The following is a 21,962-nucleotide window of genomic DNA, read 5'->3' on the forward strand; positions in this document are numbered from 1 at the left end:
CATGTATGTATGCAAGCAATTTGTATACATGTACAAGTATGTATGTATGCAAGCATTTTGTATACATGTACAAGTACATGTATGTATGCAATCATCTTGTATACATGTACATGTATGTATGCAAGAACTTTGTACAGATGTACATGTATGTATGCAAGCATCTTGTATACATGTACATGTGTGTACAGTCAAATCTGTTCTGAATTTTGTTTCAAAACGAAAATATGCTGGAGCAAATATTCTTCTGAATATACATTGTATTGTGTTTACTACATTTCAGATGTCAAAACCATTGATGAATAATTCAAACAAATACATATAGCAACACGATAAATAGATTATATAACAAACATCATGTAAAAGTCTACATTATACGTAAAAATAAAGTAATTAATAAAGTAAGAATGACTAGCGAAGTATATATTATCACCAAACATACCCTCTGATGCAGGTTATCGCAAAACAAAAAAATATCAATGATGTCTGTTAGATATTACCAGTCATGGATCCGCGTCACCAGAAATTTGTCAACCAAAACTATTTCATATGTTATCGAAGCTAATCAGATGATGTCTCGTAAAGGCCAGAATAGAGACACCTTTTACTTGTTACTCGAAAAATATTGATGAAATATAACAATTGACATCCTTGTATACAAGTTTGTGAGTACTTGTTCAGCCTTTTGTATATGCCAGAACATTTGATGCCTACCATATTTATATCACTTCAAGTGCCTCTCAAATAACCAGTTATTCTTGTATGTAAGTCGTTCTGTGATAAAATGCAAATGTTACATCAATCATGGCCAGACTTGTTTATATTAGAGTTGCAAGGCTCATAACTTAGGTGTAGCTTTAATAACTTTCCAACGAATAGCTGTTCTTTTTAGTTTCCAGACAGCCTTTGGATAAAATCACGTTTAAACTATGGTAATGCGCCTTACAGTGCCTCGCGTTGCGCGTTCACAACTCGAGTTGTGAACACGCAACACGACTTTCCAAAAGTAAGGTGCAATATATTGGTATTACGGTAGCATAACCGTAGATCTGGTTATATTAACAATGGTACATCAATAGGCACCCGTTAGCTAATAGAAATTAAACTATGTACATGTATGTATGTACTGTAAAGCTAGAGCTAATAGCGAAATATACTGCGCCGAGTTTGTAACTCGAGTTGTACAGCTCGAGTTACACAACTCGAGTTCATCAAAAATCCAGGCCGAGTTCTTTTAACAGCAACTCGAGTTCAGCAGCTCGGCTTGAGAACATCTCATCATTTCATTTTCTCTAGCTATATTTTCTATATATGGAATTTATTTTGGTGCATCATTAAACGCCGTTGAACTAATTTCTATGTTCATTTTCGGTGTTCATTCAGTTTTTTGTCAGGTTCTAGGGAGATAACTCTTTTCATTTGAAAAAGAAGTGGCCTACCTCCCACATAAATTGTTTTTTAGTTTGCTTTTTACATTCTACAATTGTTTTTTGTCTCGTTATATTTATAGAAATAAATATGCGCAAATATCACCAATATAATTATATAATTTAAATGTGTAGGCTATATATATTTAAATTATTAGTGTTAAATTTCTGTAAATGTTCTGTAAATGAGACACCCCAATTACTCACTTTGCTTTTTTTACAAACCCGTGTTAGTTTTGCGTATAACGCAACTCGAGTTAATCATAAACCCAGGCCGAGTTGTACAACTCGGCAACTCGAGTTGTACAACACGGCAACTCGAGTTATACAACTCGAGTTGTGAACACGCAACGCGAGGCACTGTAAGGTGCCATACTATGGAGATACTTGAAGGTTTTTTTTAAGAGAAACTTACTTAGCAAAATCTTGGAAATACTGTTCAGTGTGAAGGATAAAACATATCAATACTGATACAAAGAACTAGATGGAGATGCATAAGCGCTTGTGGTAGCCAATCACAGTACAGCCTAAATAGTAGTAATTACGTTAGCTAAAGATAGATTAGTATAATGATGTACATCATTGGTTTATTGGATGTAACGCGTTGTGAGGAGAGACAACCCTGAGATAGTCTGACATACTATTGCAGACGAACTTCTAGATGCTGAAGGATTATTAGGATATGTTGGTTCACACCAAACCAGTTTAAGTCTCAGTGAACGTCTCAGCCTATGGTCCACAGTCATGCAATGTTGTGGCAACCTTCTTCAACTTCTAAATAATAAACATGAGTTGCTTGTTCATACTACCAGACAGATTTTTGGCATGCAGTGAAGGTGCTCTAAATTTAGAAATTTGGTTCACAACGAAACGCTGGTGTCGGCATAACCAAGTCGGTTGAACGCGATTTAGGTTTCGCAACTAACTCATCAGCAAACGAAGCAGCTGCCACACCAATCGGCATGCGCAGACAACTCCGATTGAACTTGACGCGAGCCGCTACCTTTGACAGGCCAGTTAATCAGTACACTTTATAATTTATATCTTTGAGGGTGGAAACTTTGAAACTGGAAGCCAGCATTTAAAAGATTTCATTGAACAAATGCATGTTATGGCCACTTAGATTACCAAAACTACATTGTAATTAGCAAGCAAGTTGTTACCTGGTTTGTTCAGAATGTGCTAGTTTGGTGCATGCCATATGAGAAGCAATATTTTAAACGCTTTTGGTGAGACAAAAGTAGTAAGCACTGCTATAACTTTGGATTACAAGATAGTATTTGATCACCAGTGTACCGTTGCCTCTTCCTGTGTCCTAATAGACATGGCTCCACCAAAGAAATCTGGGTTTTCAGTCTTATGCTCTCACCCGGTCACTGAGATGTAGCCAAATTTTTAGTAAATAGCTTGGTTGGTATAGTTGAAGAGTTGGTACTAAACCAACAGGATCGTTTATAGAATCGTTTATAAACTAGTGCCTGCAGACATTATCATTGTCTACCTTCCAAGTAAGTCGAAATATTTGAATTATTTCAGCTGGTTGTGCAAATTACACTTATTCAAGTAAATAAATAGAAAATGTTTCTATCAAGTCACTCGCTCAATGGCAGTTTTTCTTTGTATATCGAATAAATGATTATATTATTATTTAGCAACTACTATTCCTTAATCACCTTATTTTCACAAACTTTAATTCCCATGTAACTAGCGAATGTGATCTTTTTTATCAACTAGTGTTTCCATGGAAATCCCTATTATCTATATAAATATGAATGTTATACTGTCAATCTAAATGAAGAGAGTAGTGCATCAACCGAGGCATGCGACTTACGTCGCTCATTAAAGTGCCTTTCCTGTTCCCCAACCTACTTACCAATAGCATATTCTAAATCTTATCTGATGGCTGGGTAGCTCTAAACCCCTAGCCTCATCGCTGGTAAAAATGGTAATTGTCAAGAGATAAGGCTAAAACCAACTAGTGCACAATGTAATGTATTCATTCTCAGTATCGTTTGCATTGTAGTTTATACGCTGCCTGTACCAGACTGATTCATCAGTTGTTGGAGAAATGAGTTGAAACTTGGGGAGGGATTAGGTAGACCGAACTGTTGCCACCTCAAATGATATATCAATTGGCATTGAGCTGATGCTTGAATAGCTTTGCTTATGGGAACAAGTACCTGTCCTCTATTTAGATTAGAAGAATATTTTGATCACCTGTTTGAAGTTGACAAAAACTTGTTATAGTTGATATAACAAGTTTTTATTAACATTAGCCGCAGCTGAGAATGTACACATTTCAATAGATAGGTCTTCTGAGCTCATGCTTGCGAAGCACTCCAGACTTATTTATTAGGAAAAGAATAAAGGGGTGGGCAAGTGACCTACTAACACGTAGAGGAAATTAACCAGTTAGCACCATCAATCGCTTTACAACACCGACTGGACTGGCTTGCGACACTGCAGACACCCTCAAATTATCACATTCGTACCCTCACTGACTTTTGTACCTGCAAGCCAGGCGGTAATGGGACTCTCTTATAGGACTCGGACCTCAAGTCCAATATTTTTCCTTCAGTAGAAGGCTTACCATCTTCATATCCACCGAGGATGTAAGCGTGATGACTGAATGTAACGAGACATCCTGATACATGTCCTAACGTATGATTTACTCGGTACAAACGATTGTCCGTCGTATTGACAGAGACGATATTACCAGTTTTTTCCCAGAGTATAATAATGTGATCATTTCCGTGTAAAGCCGCTCGGAGAGGCCCTGGCTCGTCGCTACATGGCAGCACGTAATGTTCATCTGTACGAGTTACGCTGCCGCCAGGGCTGACCCTGTATGTCTCCATCGTCATGTTGTACAAGTCATTGCTCTGTCCTCCAAGTTCATAAAGAGTCTCATTAACACCTAGCAAGTGACTCTCCACCTTGGGTATGTTATTGTAACCCACTCTTCGCCACACGCCCGACTTCAAGTGATATGAATGGATCTCGGCCATGGGCACCACGCTTTGATCTTCAGCCATTCTAACACCGCCAGATAAATAAAGATAGCCATTCATTAATACTGATGAGTGCTTTGCTCTTGCCTCCATTAGAGATTTACCTCGAGTCCACGTTTTCATTTTGCAGCAGAAGACCCATAGAGCATCAGATAGTACGTTATTGACAATACCCCCTGCAAACAAACCAACGCAAATCAGAGAAGCTATTGCACCCACAGAAACTTGATAGTGACCAACCTATAATACAACCCTTCAAACAAATCTCACCCCAACAACGTTAAATTATTGGTCTGTATCAGAATGATAATACATTGCGTGTGTATGGCCAATAATCTCAAATTTGACTTTTGCCAAATAATTTGCTACATATACTATCATTTTGACAGATACTACAAACTATATGATTTTTATTTGTTTGTTTTCCGCATTCTCATGAGATATTTAACGCATTCTCATGGGATATACGCGCATTCTCATGGGATATAAGCGCATGGCTCAATGTAATAATAGTTGTTTCATTTGGAGATGAAGAACGTAAAATTGATTTCACTGTCGGATAAATTGATAAATCTTCAACTTGAAAATATTTGTTAACAACTAGGCTAAGCCAATAGGTGATTTGTAGATTTTTCAAGATGTCTATGCCAGTATACCGACAGGCATTTTGTATTATAAGAACTACAAAATATTTTCATAATCGCAGAAGACTTAAAGGTTGACTTAATACAAAATTCACATTACAGTTATTTGGTATCAAAAGGTTTATCATGTTTTACTCTGTTGTGTTGTAGGTGCAAAATACATATGTGGAAACGTGATTACAAGCTCTTAAAAGCTAAAAAACCAACAGCTAATCGCAGCCACACGAGACCACCGTTGTTTGGATTCTCTTTCCAAAATGGCTCAAATGTGACATAGTTGTGGTAGATGGTTTCTGTTTACACTTTCATGCAACCTTATTCGTCGAAATAGTTTCACAAATATACTTCATGCATTCAATAAAACCATGTCTATTGTTCTTACACGTCTATTTTATCGTCATTGTAATGCTGTCACTTTTAGCAGTTATATCTTATAACTTACCATGAAAAAATCATCTAATTTTTTAACCTTAGCTCGAAGGAGTACATATCATTGTCTGATAAACATGATGAACCTGTCAGTCACCTGCGGGAATCGAAAAGTGCTGCAGAAATTATTTGCGAAGTATTGGGTCACATGATCAGATTACGACTTGTCGATTAGACCAGGCCGAAACAAAACTGTAAAGTAGCGAGCATCTATATTTGATATGGGGTCTTCGGTAAAACCCGAAGTGTTTGTCACAAACTAGTGCTACGATAAGTTTTATATTGAGATTTTTATTGGCCTTTCAATTCACATGAGAACATCATGTGACAAGACAATAACCAAACTGTCATGACTACGTCAGAGAAATAAAGAGATTCCAATCTACGGCGTCTTTTCATTTTTGAGCTTTTAAGAGCTTGTAATTACATTTCCACATATTATGCAGCTACAACACAACAGAGTAAGACATAGTGAATCTTTCGATACCAAACAACTGTAATGTGAATTTTGTTGCAAGTCAACCTTTAAAAGTGATTCAGCTACAATTATATTAACAGTAAGACTCAGTTTTTTGACTGACACGAGCGTCATCTGAGGTGCCGAACATAAGTGTAATGTACTATAGTTAGAATATCAGTAATCATATACATGTAGTTTCTAGTCAGCCTAGTTGATATATCATTGATTAACCCAAGAATGGTCAATGGTTAGCATTTACTGCATGAGGAAATTACTCCAGATTAAAAAAAAATTATACCTCTGATATGTACTCATTGTGTGTGCAAACCCTAATTCACAATAACCTCAAATAAGGCAAAATAGATCAATTAACACTTTTGAAAACTGAAAAAATTAAAAATGTTCAAACCTATTTTTTACATTTGCACTTCACCAAAGTACTCAACTAGGGTGAGGCTATTCCCTTTTCCTGAGGTGCCAGAAAGTCTAACGGAGCTCATGCGACTTTGACAACCGAAACTTATAATCAATCATTTACATGTACATCAAATGATTGTACATGGTTCAACTGGTAGTCATCACATGTCTAAGCATTCTATATATTTAACAATACTATGGATTAAACTATATATATATATATATATATACATATATATATACATGTACACCTCAGGAAAACTTGAGATTTCAAACAGCGCTGCCAGACTTGAATAGCCTCACCCTAGTTGAGTACTTTGGTGAAGTGCAAATGTAAAAAATAGGTTTGAACATTTTTAATTTTTTCTCTTTTCAAAAGTGTTAATTGATCTATTTTGCCTTATTTGAGGTTATTGTGAATTAGGGTTTGCACACACAATGAGTACATATCAGAGGTATAATTTTTTTTTAATCTGGAGTAATTTCCTCATTGGTAATGGGATTTGTGTCTCTTGCCTAAGCTCTGAGCTGCACTGATGAGGCTTCAATAGCCGAAACAGTACTGTCTGTAGCATGAGTATATATATATATATATATATATATATATATATATATATATATATATATATATATATACATCTAACAACACCATGGATTAAATTATATATATCTAACAATACCATGGATTGAATTATATATATATAATTCAATATATATATAATTATAATATATATAATCATATATATTTATTATATAATAATTATATATACTAAAAATTCCACTGTCATACAGCCCATGATCAAAGAAATATTGGAAAAAAAAGAAGAAAGGGTACGGATGGTTGAGAAATGCAATATTAGCAGTCAAATGGCCCTGCAGTGCAATTTAGGATAACTGCAATGGTAGCTGCAATGTACTGGGTGTGGGTGTTATTATATACAACAAATAGCAATAATGAAAGGAAAAGATTATATGTATATATCTCTCCCCTGCAATAGGAGAAATGCAATATTGGCCAATATTAGAAGTAAAATGCACTGATATTATTAGAATAACCAATATTATTAATATAGTAATAATATAAAACCAATACACAATTTTGTTTACATTTGAAAACGTCATAGTTTTTATAATCTAATAAGTATAATCTCATAATCTTAAAATCTCATGAGAATCGTTAGAAAAACATATCATCGTCATTTCCTTTACTTACACTACGTTGGACATCAGTTAAAATACCGAAGTACTCAAATGTGTCTAAAATGTCAGTTACTTTGAAATCGGCGAAAATGAGACGATTTCAGTACTCCTATGGTAATTACAGAAACCTTCGACAATGCTATAGACTGGTGAAATGTGCATGTTATTTTTTCGTGAAATGCGCACGACTTTATCGTTCTATTCTCTGTCGCTTGGCGTTTCAATTTCCGGTTTTAACTTTTATTAAACCAAGCTCTTCAAGCGTTTTGTGATGATTTTCGTCCAAATTAATCTGTCTATTTGTGTATAATCCGATCAGATGGGTAAGTTTTAAGATAATGCTGACGGTTTACAAAGACTTGGTAACATATTTAAATAGGCTTAAATGTGTTTTGTATCGTTATTATACTTTAACGACTCTACAAAACAATGGTGAAATTTGTTGATGAAATTTCTAGACCAGGGTTCGTCTCATTGTTGATGATTAATTTTCGTAAGTTGTGTGCACATGCATTTATCATAAAAACTCATACTTCGCTTCTGCTCGTTTGTTCGTGGAATAAATATCAATCCATGATATTTAACAATACCATGGATTGAATTCTATATATTTAACAATACCATGGATTGAAATATATATATTTAACAATACCATGGATTGAATTCTATATATCTAACAATACCATGGATTGAATTATATATATTTAACAATACCATGGATTGAATTATATATATTTAACGATACCATGGATTGAATTAGATATATCTAACAATACCATGGATTGAATTCTATATATCTAACAATACCATGGATTGAATTATATATATCTAACAATACCATGGATTGAATTATATATATCTAACAATACCATGGATTGAATTCTATATATTTAACAATACCATGGATTGAATTCTATATATCTAACAATAACATGGATTGAATTATATATATCTAACAATACCATGGATTGAATTATATATATTTAACAATACCATGGTTTGAATTATATATATCTAACAATCCCATGGATTGAATTATATATATCTAACAATACCATGGATTGAATTATATATATCTAACAATACCATGGATTGAATTCTATATATTTAACAATACCATGGATTGAATTATATATATCTAACAATACCATGGATTGAATTATATATACCTAACAATACCATGGATTGAATTCTATATATCTAACAATACCATGAATTGAATTATATATACCTAACAATACCATGGATTGAATTATATATATCTAACAATATCATGGATTGAATTATATATATCTAACAATATCATGGATTGAATTATATATACCTAACAATACCATGGATTGAATTATATATATCTAACAATATCATGGATTGAATTATATGTATCTAACAATATCATGGATTGAATTACATATATTTAACAATATCATGGATTGAATTATATAGATTTAATAATACCATGGATTGAATTATATATATCTAACAATACCATGGATTGAATTATATATATTTAACAATATCATGGATTGAATTATATATATTTAACAATACCCTAGATTGAATCAAAATACTTTTGAAAGATAAACAAATGTATTACTTGGACACTATAAGGTACACATAAGTTAGCTATAAGACAATTAATGCAGGTATAATGCATAATCAAAGCTCTGGCACACAAAAGACCTAAGAGGCTCAGACACAAGAGACTTAACAGGCTGACCGCAACTTTTATGCTGATCCTCTGCATCAGAGTGCTCTAGCGCCTCTACAATGCGTGTAGAGATGAAGGCAGCATCTAGACATCAAAGGCAGAAGACACTCCGGTGTCCCTAATTACCCTAATACTAACAAGATGTCTGCCCTAACCCTAATGTAGCCAGCAACTACATTGACGTAAGTAAGGACTGGAGTGCATACCCCATGCATCCTCCTAGCCATAATACACCAGTACCCATAATACACCAGTACCCATAATACAACAGTACCCATATACACCATAACCCATAATACACTAGTACCCATAATACACCAGTACCCATAATACACCAGTACCCATAATACACCAGTACCCATATACACCAGTACCCATAATACACCAGTACCCATAATACACCAGTACCCATAATACACCAGTACCCATAATACACCAGTACCCATAATACACCAGTACCCATAATACACCAGTATGATGGGCTGTTTCTGTTTTGTCAAATTCAATGAAAAGAGTTGCGCTAGTCCAGTCAAAGCCTTACTAACCCGAAACCTGCGAGTTGTCTATTGAGAAGACCTCTACATAAACCATAGCATTCTGTGATACCGCGGAGCATCAGCCTAACCATTACAATCCAATATGTAGCTGTATATTTATTCTTCCATCCCTCTTAGTATAAAAACATTGACAGCACACTAAAGGTGCAGATGAAAAGAAAGTAAAGGATTTTGAGCGGATACCACACGCTATTCCTTACATTTATTACCAAAAAGTAAATTTAGAGCATCACCCTATTTTGGACAGTTTTGCAAATGTCTTCATAAAACTAAAATTTGAATTTAGAGTTACAAATTGGAACTTTAACAAACACATTTATAAACTAATAAAATTTACAAAACTTTGAAAACTGATCCTTTACTCGTAGATATCAATGGGAAAGTTTTATGTGGATAATGAGTGCTAGCTAATCTTGCGCTGACTGGTATTCTCATGGAAATTAGTATCTTGGTAACATTGAAAATCCACCAAGAAACATATTCAACAGACGTATACGAATTTGATCCGAGTAAATGCCTGTTGATTAGTGAACTAAACTGGTAATATTCTGATAACGCAGATACAGAGCAAACTTGCCTGTGCAGCTCATGCATTATCAAGGTTTAATTTGCATAACCACCATACGGTATAAATAAAAACATAAAAATAATACTCCATTTACGGATAGTGATGGGCAACGGAAGCATGGTTGATGCAATTGGTGTAAAGTGTAGCTAGCCCCTAGCTTATTTGACAGCGAGTAAGCGGCTCTATTGGCCTAACCTGATAAAAAAATAGCGCTGTCATGAGCTGTGACGCTTGCCCTAACCACCCTCTCAGGCAGCGGTGGAAGATTTGTCCAACGATCTTTGACAGGGTCGTAACCTACGGTTTCTGAGAGCTCATAGTCCGAAGATCCACCAAACAACACAAGCATATCCCTGGGCAAAGTTGAGGGCCTCGCGTTCTACAAAGAAACAAAGACAAGGTTAGAATCTTCTCAACTCCCTCTGTGCTCATGCGTCACGCATGACCCGTCTTGCAGATCAGGTTTGGAGCAGACAAATCTACTTGGGAGACGTAGCGGTGCCTCCATAGTCAAAGCCTACAATTAAAACTGATAAATGACAGGTTAATGATAGCTTAGTGTTGAAGTTACCCCTATTTCAGATGGGAGTGGGTGAGACCGCAGCAGCATGCACTGTATTACAAGTGAATGCACAACTCCTCAACTATTTCATTCTAAAAGGATGAACAGAAAGCAAAAACTACTTCTCAAAACCAAGGTGCAAATATATTGCTAAAAGAAAACTGTAGTGACAATCACTAAGACTACCAACATGTTTAAGAGCGACAAGAGAAACCGACACCAACCTACTAACCTACCAACCTACTAACCTACCAACCTACTAACCTACCAACCTACTAACCTACCAACCTACTAACCTACTAACCTACTAACCTACCAACCTACTAACCTACCAACCTACTAACCTACCAACCTACTAACCTACCAACCTACTAACCTACCAACCTACTAACCTACCAACCTACTAACCTACCAACCTACTAACCTACCAACCTACTAACCTACTAACCTACTAACCTACCAACCTACTAACCTACCAACCTACTAACCTACCAACCTACTAACCTACCAACCTACTAACCTACCAACCTACTAACCTACCAACCTACTAACCTACCAACCTACTAACCTACCAACCTACTAACCTACCAACCTACTAACCTACCAACCTACTAACCTACCAACCTACTAACCTACCAACCTACTAACCTACCAACCTACTAACCTACCAACCTACCAACCTACTAACCTACCAACCTACTAACCTACCAACCTACTAACCTACCAACCTACTAACCTACCAACCTACTAACCTACCAACCTACTAACCTACCAACCTACTAACCTACCAACCTACTAACCTACCAACCTACTAACCTACCAACCTACTAACCTACCAACCTACTAACCTACCAACCTACTAACCTACCAACCTACTAACCTACCAACCTACTAACCTACCAACCTACTAACCTACCAACCTACTAACCTACCAACCTACTAACCTACCAACCTACTAACCTACCAACCTACTAACCTACCAACCTACTAACCTACCAACCTACTAACCTACCAACCTACTAACCTACCAACCTACTAACGAGGCATAAATAATAGCGAGAAATTACCTGAAGCAATAGACTGTCAGCTCTCGTGTCACACACGTTTGCAGATGATTTCATACTATCGCGCAATTTATTCAATGCCTTCTCGATAAGCTGTAGACACTTCGGCTGGCTACATACCAATGGATCATTAGAGATGGCAGACAACTCCTCTGATGATAAAACTGAGAGCCGAACGCAAGACAGCAACTCGTATAAATCTTCTTTTCGATTTTCCGCATCATAACGGGTCCAGCGAATTAGAGCCTGCCATATGACCGCCTCGCTGCCGATGTCAGCATTGTCAGCTGATAGATAGGTGACAAGAGAAGATAGGGAGAGCTCGGCTAGCTCCTCACTCTGCTCTGCCACGGTGGTAAAATGCTCGAGGACATAATCAAATGCAGTAGCCTCGAGGTCAGTGCATTCATAGAGAGATGCTAACTCCTTAATACCTAAGCAATTGTTGGGATGAAGATGGCGGGAAAGCATGTCACAGCATGCCTGGACTATATACGGGTACTGTAACATGTGACCTGTACGAAGATAGTCAACGGCGGTCTCCAATGATATCTCAAGTTGACCTGAGTATATATATTCAAGTATTCGCTTCATGATCCACGGAGAAACATCATGGAGAGTAATTCGTGATTCTATGGCCTCTTGGAAGTGACTAGAGAAAGTGGCTTTGAAATATGGTGAACTTGCAGCTAATACACATCTATAACAAACAGGGAATATTCTTGAATCATAGCAACAATTGTGAACTTGACAAAAAGCATTATCATGGCGATTAGAAAGCACTTTTTACCTTATATAAATCACGAGATAATCTCCTTCTATATTAGAGGTCAATTAAAGGTCATATACTGGCAAACGGTTTCTCATCATAGCATACAGGCAAGAAACAACCCAAGAGTAGATTTAATAGATCCAAATAGGGAAGCTCATGAATATTTCAAATGATTGACTAGTGCAATAATCTTTTCAAGCTTTTATCTTATCACAAACCAATCACAGCTAACTACAAAAATTCACTTACTAACACGGACAAAAAATTATAATTATGAATGGAAAAAAGACAACTGAACAACGATATGAAATTATACTAAAATAGATGCGAACGATATTGTGGACATCAAAATAACATTTCTGAACACAAAATAACTACTTTTCACTTACAGAAATCATTAGCAGATACAATGAGTAACAAAATTTTACAGAAATATAAGCTTACAGAAGAAAAGAAAGTAATAGCACAGATATAGAAAAAAACCTGATAACTGACCTGTGGCAGTGTAGTTCTTCCTGGTCAACACTCAGTATTGCATCGGTAAACTGTTTTTTTAGCCGACAATTATTCAGCTTTGTAAGTATGTCAGATGCGAGATCTGTATTTATCAGCACCTTCTTAGTAGACGAAGAGACTTTATACCCTGAGAGATGGCCATTCATAATGTCATCTAGAAATGTAGGTAAAGGCATAGTTATAAAGTTATAGTCAAACCACACATACAACCAGTTTTCTTTATGCTGTGGCCTTTTGGCATGTGAGCAGACCAAGGCTCTGTATTTAAACAATATGTTTCAAGCCCAGGTATCTTCTTCAAAAAAAGCTACAATAGCAAACTGTGGAGTTGTGATGAGCCCGTTTACTAACAATTTGTAGAACCATCATGTTAAATAACTTATGTACAACACACAGAACAGCACAGTTTTAAATTGAGACATTGAAAAACGCCGCCTGCTGTGAACTGTTAACATGATGCTTTCAACTCGGCTGGACACCCTTTTATTTATCTTGGCAGATACACAACCGAGCAATACCTACACAAAGCAAATGTTTGTAGGCTGCAAGTGTCTAGTCAAACACAAATCAAAATTTAAACGAGCACATGAAATACACTTAAAGTGAATTATTCAATTATATAGGTCCAAGATACGTTTTTGTTATAGTTACAGACATAAAATTGGCTAAATTTTAAACAATATTAAAAATAAATAGAAAATTTGTAGTAAAAAACCCAGACAGATGAAAAATTATTAGTAGAAAACAAAAATTGTACAACGTACTACACTTTTGACTTATTTGCTAAGTTTTACGAAACATCAAGAAACCATCATGAAACATGAAAAATTAGATCACATAAAATGTGATTAGTCAAAGTCTGTGATATTTTAACTTTCACACCACCGTCTACGAGACACGAAATATGCCATCAGCCGAATACATAAAAATAATCATATACGGTATCAAAATAAATCAATATATGTACGAAAACAGCAACAATTCTTACAGCGCAATTACATCTTGCAATGCATGTGTTACAAACAATAACACATAATCTGTACCACAAATTATTATTAAGTAGAATCCAAACACACGTAGTTAAAATAAAATAAGCCCAATGAGAAATCTACGAAACTAAAACAGATAGGCAAGATAACGTAATAATTACCGTAGTTGATAATAAAAGTGTTGACTATTTCGCAGCTTGTACATATAACGATGAATGTCCTCTAATGAAAGCGATGTGAATGTCGAGCAGTCTGAATCCGTGTCAAAGTCACAATTATAATAAAACAATATTTACTCTAACAAGTGCGAACGATAAGGAAAAGATTGACCAATCCAAGAAAGCACTAGCGACTCAAATATTTATTAATAAACTTGACATTAAAGCTATGTTTATTGGGCTAAATCTGCTCAATAACGCAATAGGCATTGCGTAAACATCAAGTACCTGGGAGATTTAGCGACCCCACCATAAATCATAAGCTTTTACAAACATATGAAGATCCGTTATAGAGCCGTAATACACTGAACGAATCTTATGCAACGTTTGTTAACTTATTTTAATATGAAAATATAACTCGTTTTTAAAACAATATGAAACGCAGTGTTGCTGTAATTTTTTTAATAGTAATTGAAACATTGCGTAAAAATAGTGCTTTTGACGCAAGTGATTCGACATACTCGGGTAAGTTATTGCTTGGTACTAGTAGCTAGGTACTTATTCAGATACACAAAGTTACAATTGTCAGTTTTTCTTAAATATTGTGCATATGCTGAGGCATTAAAACAAGCCCGGTGACATTGCTTTCTGCTATAGATTGCATATTCAACGCTGCATGCGTACAATTTTTTAATATGAACTTGTTGCAGATTTCAAAACTATGCAATGTGTTAGTGGTTTTTTCTCGTGTATCATGTAGTCGTTTATTATTCAAACAAGTAAAGCATTTATTGTTTGTATTTGTGTGTTTGATCATATTTTTATGCTCCATCAACGCACTGGTCACATTTAACAATAGCTGTTATTGCTGACAGCTAGTACCTTGTATAAAACGTCTCTCAACTTTATGCAGGACATCAACTCTTTTTTTATACCACAAAGTAGATGAATAGTTTAAGTAGATCTACACTGGGGAAATTATGCAGCCCTGCTTTGTAACTTCTATCGTTGGATTACTGTCTATCGTACACAAACGTACAATGTACGCAATTTCCTTTTGCTCCATGATATCTATGGTATATATATATGATATCACTTTAACAAGAACTTACGTTTGTTTGATGAACAGCTTGTTTTCTTCTAAAGCACATATTTCTAAATAGTCATTCAAAACTTATGTCTTGATTGACTGTCATGTCAGACTTGGTTAGTTAATCGCCATTTCATATGATAATCAGGGACAAGTCTTTATGAGATCAGTAAGTGCTCACTTATATTTTTATGTATATCTTTGTTTTATGATGCTAAAAGCTGAGGCTATAAAGCTAATATAAATATCATTTATAGAATTTTCTCTCCTGATTTTCTTGTTCCAAGCTTTATATGTAAATCGGTTAGAGATGCAAGCAGTAAATTCTGCTTTGTCAATTTTTGTTGCACGGTGCTACTTGTTACTAGTCAGTAGACAGTAACATTTGCTTGTCTTTGAAAGTTTCATTGGAAGTTTATAATAAATAGGAAGAGCTGTGTGCTTTACTACTGTGTTTATCTCATCGTTGTGGCCAATGCAGAGTAAATGGCTTCAGTTGGACAAGTGCCAGCTATTAATAAACTTCTTTTGGGAGTAGAAGTCAAAAGTCATGCCTAAACTTTGTAATTATTTTGTTTTTTCGTTAGCCTGAGTATTTGTAAAGCTTTTGTATTTCATCACTCAACTTGTTTTCAATAGGCTCTATGTAGGCTCTATGTAGGCTCTATGTAGGCTCTATGTAGGCTCTATGTAGGCTCTATGTAGGCTCTATGTAGGCTCTATGTAGGCTCTATGTAGGCTCTATGTAGGCTCTATGTAGATTGTCCATCTCATCTTTGAACGACTGTTGTCCCATGTTGCGGCATTTTATGGTCACCCATTGTACTAGCACCTAGTAAGCGCTCCTACTCTCAGTACAAAGTAGTCAAATATTAATGACTGCCATTCTCATAATATCAATTGGTTTTCAGTTTTGCACTCGAACCCTATTTTGCAAATTAACAATTAATTATTTGGCGATGGAGTGACTTTCTAAAGAAAAGGATTGGTAAACAAAGAAATGAACAATGTCAAGTCATCCATGCCTGTTACTTTTGATGGCTTCTCTTCCAATTAGCCGTTTTGTTGTCTTAAGCGATCAGCCATCAAAATGTATGAGCTATTATCTCGAAGTGTTGATGTGAATCACTGATTGTGCTGCCACCACTCTTTTCAAAGTGATGTCAGCGGTCAGGTATTTGTCTGGGTGTGGTCTGTCAGGCATTTATGTGAGCAGAGGAAAATGCGAGACACTAAGTGTAAACACGGTGCTCTTCGTTAGCAGTCTAGTGTACCTATGCATAGGGCAGTCCACCTTAACTGAGATTAGAGGCTTAGCGTCAAGCCAATTGTATAATACAGATTATGTGTTAAATTAAGTCCTTGTGTTCAATCTTTTTGGAGACATTGATGGATGCATATGGAAGTTTTCCCTTTGTCTGCTGTGATACTACTCAGCTCTCGTTTGTATATGTAGTTTTGCCAACGCCCTGTCTTAAGCGCACATACAATAATGCTCTCTCGAAGTAAATCTGAATGATTTTAAAATGCTCATGGTATGAGGTTGAAAGGGTTTGGTCTCGAGTCATCACTGATTGCTACAAAAGTACTTCAAATTCTTGAAAGGAATGAGTACAATTTGTGCTTACTTGGCCCTGCTTAACAAAATTTTTAGATTGTTTTCCCCAACCTAGTGTGAATCCTTAGGAGTACTAGTAAATATCAAGTAAAGGTGTTTATTTTGAACTTGCCGGAACCCTTCTCAAAAACGTATACATTTCTATACATACATAGCCTATCATTTCTCATATATCAATTCACAGGTCAACTAATAGTCTACCCTGCACATGCTCGCTAAAGCACCAGGCAAACCCAGGATGGATCCTAGCATATTTTTGATATTGTTTTATATTCAAGCTGTTCAGTTTTGTGTGAAAAGAAACTTTATTATCCCAATAACAAAAATTGACGAATTCACAAAAAATTGCTTTTGTTTTAATGTATTTTGTTTAGAAGCTTTTTTGAGTAAATTTGCATTTTGTGATTTTGCATTGCTCTAAGACTATATACCTGCTGTGTTTGTGGTTATGATTGTAGCTGTAGTGTTCATATAGCTTCTTCCCTGTTGGGACACAAACCAATACCATGTCAAAGACTTCATTTTGGCAAAACAAGTTTTTTTTTTTTTCAAGGTTTATTCAGGTTTTATCATCCAATAAGTTAGATCTATTTAGACACACAATTTAGATTTCTTGCAAATCAGTCTAGGATAAGCAATGCTTGTCGGACCAAGTTGTAGCTGACTGAAAATACAGGGTTTTTTGAAGTAACTTTTCTGCTGTCGATTTATTTTGTTGCATCTTTAGTATTGTAGTAACACATCGTCCCCTCTCTAACATACTAATTGAAGCTTACAAAATGCTTACCAAAATTTCCTGAAGGCCCTGTATGCAATCTATCAAAACTGGTGTTACGCAAAGTTGTTTGACACCTGCCCGTATCTAGTAATCCATCTTTGACAAACTGTAGCTGGCGTTGTGCTCATTGAGGTCATAATTCCTAAATGGGCTAGCTGTATTTTTCTTTTTTACTGTATCCTTTTATCTATAGATCTATCTGGAGATTTGAATGTACTTCCTAAAGTGTACTGCACAAAAAATGAGAGAGAGTGCCAGGAGCTACAGACATGCCAACCGTTCAAACCGTACATGTGTTTGGAGGACCCAGGATGTGGCCAGTGGTGCTATTCAGGTATTTCACATTGTCAATTACTGATGTATCCAATTACTGGTAGTCATTCTATATTACTTGAATGTTTATCTCACACGGTTCAACTAGTGATACGTGATGAACATGCATGCTGCCAACAATGAAGTGGCGCTGCCCTGCAGATCTTAATTGTTTACGCAATAATTACTATGAGATGGCATCTTGTTTTGTCAATTGTCCGTTCAAAATTCTGTGCATAAGCATCTAAAAGTAAGTTTTGTTTATAATTTTTTATTTTTATACGTTAGGTATAATATTATTATATTATTATATTATTATTAGATATAATGTACCTAATAATACTATAATAATATAATCTACCGTTTTATATATTTGATGAATGAAACGCGAACGGTATAAATAAAAAAGAGCATTGTGTCTTCAAAAATATGATGTAAGTTTAATATTCTGTCTAGTTATACACCAGTGCTGTGACACACGTGCTGTGACACACGTGCATGTAAGTGAAAGTTATATATATAATCTTTTCAGTAAACAGACATCACTAAATTAACCATAACTCGCTTTACTGAAGTGCCAACCAAAATCTATCGTGCCATCTATTGTTGTGTTTCATGTCGGCAAGACAATTTTTAATGAAAGTTTTTTGTAACAATCTGTTGTTACTATATGCCACAATATTGCAATCTTGAATACCGAAGCCCTCCCTCGTGAAACTCTAAGTATGATGCAATTCTACAACTTCATCAGTGCCGAGTCTCAATTAATTTGCTTATTGCTAATTGGACACTGGCATTCTAGAAAATGATTAACTTAAACTCTCGCTTGTGCATTACTAACCTATTGCGCTAAGCATTATCGAGAGAAGTAATAGTCAGATGCAATGAGTCGCATCTCACAAAACCTCTGTTCTATGTAACAAGAGACCGATATTTAGTACTATAAACAAAGATCTGATCACCTACTATCAAAGCTGAGACACTTCAAGCACTTCAGTTTGGTTTCATAAACCCTTGCACTGACCATCTACCATATCATCACATCTTCACACTCTGTTCGCTGTAATTGCATCATACAAAGGCTACTCTAGCCCATTGTTGATGTAACATGCCATCATATTTGGTACAATCATGAAGGTGTAAAATGTGCTATGTTCATCAAGCACAGCATCGAACCGTCTTGCCGATCATAAAGCCACAAGACTCAATGTAAAAAAACAAATAAACAATCCAAATAGTCAGAAAAGCTGTTGAAGAAAAGCATGATAGAGCCAGTGGTCTTACATTTACTTTGATGAGAGAAAGGCTTTAGATTGGCTATAAATAGCTAAACGAACACCATAGAATTTGCTTACCGCTTTTTCAGATTTGATGATAACCTGGACGCTCTATTAGAAAATATGTGGTCTAGGAATCAAGCTTAGTTAAGTTTTAAGTCGACCAGCTATTAAGGCAGCAAAGGAGGATGTTGACTGCGGAGGTTGTTACCGTTTGCATTCTACTTCGGTTCATATGGTTCAGCACTTCATTGGCATTCCTTGGGTGCTATCATAGAGCATGCCATTACTCATCTCCAAAATCGTATGAAACATTCTTTGCACATGAAACTCTTGGCCACATGACTAGCACTGCTGAGATGTATGGCTTTAACCAAATGCTACCAAATAGCAGTTGCTGCCATGACAAACCAGTCGAGGCGCATAGTCAGCAAACTGGAAACACAAACAGAGTTGCGGTTGTTAAGGAATGGCGTAAGCCAAACTGTTGGAAGGAATTGTCGCAGTTCATAGGGCTTGCTGTCAATTGCACAGCTATCTAGAACTACTAATTTGTCTCACTCTCCTTGAGAAGAGTTTAAAGAAGATGCATTTCAGATAGTTACGAAATCCTTGAAAAATGCATCCGACCTACGAAAACAATTTTTGCAGAACCCGAATGCTAATCTAAATTAAGTGGGCATAATATTATTCCAAATATAACGGGGGAAATACTTCTTGGCTATCTCTCTACAAAAGAACATTCTTACCAGGAGCTCACTGTGAGATACTGTTGGGGTTCTATGGACAAAAGGAACCAGATTACCAACTGTTGAAAAATCCTAAGTGTTTCAGTTCAAGATCTAGCATCTGGCTGACAGGGTTCATGATAACACTGAGGTTCTAAATTTAGTATGGACCTTTCGTGACAGCGAATTGAAGACCAAGACAAAAACTAGTCAAAGAATCACACTCCAAGTTTAATAATTTTTATAGAGTTCACTGAGACATGGGACTTATAAAATTGCTTTCACCTGAGGTTTTCGACACATAGAAAAAGCGGGCAAGTTATATCAAAAATCACATTTATGCAAAATATGACGAAAGTGGAAGCTCTAGGATTGTAAAATTTTTTCTATAAATAGTTTAATGTGTGTTCTATTCTACTGAAAAGGAAAAATAGTTAATCCTTGGACAAACCAAAGATTAATGGTTGTGACCATTAATCATGGTTGTGACCACCATGGAGATTAATGGTCATAACCAAATAACGATAAGGAAACACCATTGTAGAAGCAAAGGAAACAATAAGAAAACACCAATGTGGAAGCATATGAAACTATAAGGAAACACCAATGTAGAAACATAGGAAACTATAAGGAAACACCAATGTGGAAGCATATGAAACTATAAGGAAACACCAATGTAGAAGCATAGGAAACTATAAGGAAACACCAATGTAGAAGCATAGGAAACTATAAGGAAACACCAAGGTGGAAGCATATGAAACTATAAGGAAACACCAATGTAGAATCATAGGAAACTATAAGGAAACACCAATGTGGAAGCATATGAAACTATAAGGAAACACCAATGTAGAAGCATAGGAAACTATAAGGAAACACCAAGGTGGAAGCATATGAAACTATAAGGAAACACCAATGTAGAAGCATATGAAACTATAAGAAAACACCAATGTGGAAGCATATGAAACTATAAGGAAACACCAAGGTAGAAGCATAGGAAACTATAAGGAAACACCAATGTAGAAGCATAGGAAACTATAAGGAAACACCAAGGTGGAAGCATATGAAACTATAAGGAAACACCAATGTAGAAGCATAGGAAACTATAAGGAAACACCAAGGTGGAAGCATAGGAAACAATAAGGAAACACCAATGTAGAAGCAAAGGAAATACGAAGAAAACACCAATGTGGAACCATATGAAACTATAAGGAAACACCAATGTAGAAGCATAAGAAACTATAAGGAAACACCAATGTGGAAGCATAGGAGACTATAAAGAAACAACAATGTGGAAGCATAGGAAACTATAAGGAAACAGCAATGTGGAAGCATAGGAAACTATAAGGAAACACCAATGTGGAAGCATAGGAAACTATAAGAAAACACCAACGTGGAAGCATAGGAAACAATAAGGAAACACCAATGTGGAAGCATAAGAGGCAATAAGGAGAAAATAAGCATCATTAATGATGAGGAAAGCCTTTGTTGTTTCCTCACCATTAACGATAAGATGAAGGTATTGTTAATAGTTTTGTGACCAACGATTAACACCATAGACGAATTAATATTGTTAAGCATTGATTAACACCATTAATTAATGATTAATGGTGTTAACCATTGGTTAATGCCATTAATCGGGATGTGTGATCGTGATTACTGGGTCCCACCCAACTTCAC

At 35.7% G+C, this 21,962-nt stretch overlaps 2 protein-coding genes across 2 annotated transcripts in view; one reads left to right on the top strand and one right to left on the bottom strand.

Annotated features, from left to right (window-relative positions):
• Positions 1-3,745: 3,745 nt before the first annotated feature.
• Positions 3,746-14,624, bottom strand: LOC137394214 (kelch-like protein 38). The gene is made up of 5 exons (XM_068080939.1): positions 14,486-14,624; positions 13,315-13,489; positions 12,051-12,747; positions 10,617-10,800; positions 3,746-4,611 (listed from the first exon to the last, which is right to left on the bottom strand). The coding sequence occupies exons 2-5, from the start codon at positions 13,479-13,481 to the stop codon at positions 3,905-3,907; spliced, it is 1,755 nt and encodes a 584-aa protein (XP_067937040.1). The 5' UTR covers positions 13,482-13,489; positions 14,486-14,624; the 3' UTR covers positions 3,746-3,904.
• A 243-nt stretch (positions 14,625-14,867) lies between these two features.
• LOC137387398 (prolow-density lipoprotein receptor-related protein 1-like) overlaps positions 14,868-21,962 on the top strand; it is an 85,081-nt gene continuing 77,986 nt past the window's right edge. The window contains exons 1-2 of the mRNA XM_068073814.1: positions 14,868-15,007; positions 18,162-18,302. Of these exons, the coding sequence (XP_067929915.1) occupies positions 14,917-15,007; positions 18,162-18,302 (232 nt within the window). The 5' untranslated portion in view covers positions 14,868-14,916. The remainder of the gene's footprint in view (positions 15,008-18,161; positions 18,303-21,962) is intronic.

Source organism: Watersipora subatra, chromosome 1 (genome assembly GCF_963576615.1).
Source record: "Watersipora subatra chromosome 1, tzWatSuba1.1, whole genome shotgun sequence".
Lineage (NCBI taxonomy): Eukaryota > Metazoa > Bryozoa > Gymnolaemata > Cheilostomatida > Watersiporidae > Watersipora > Watersipora subatra.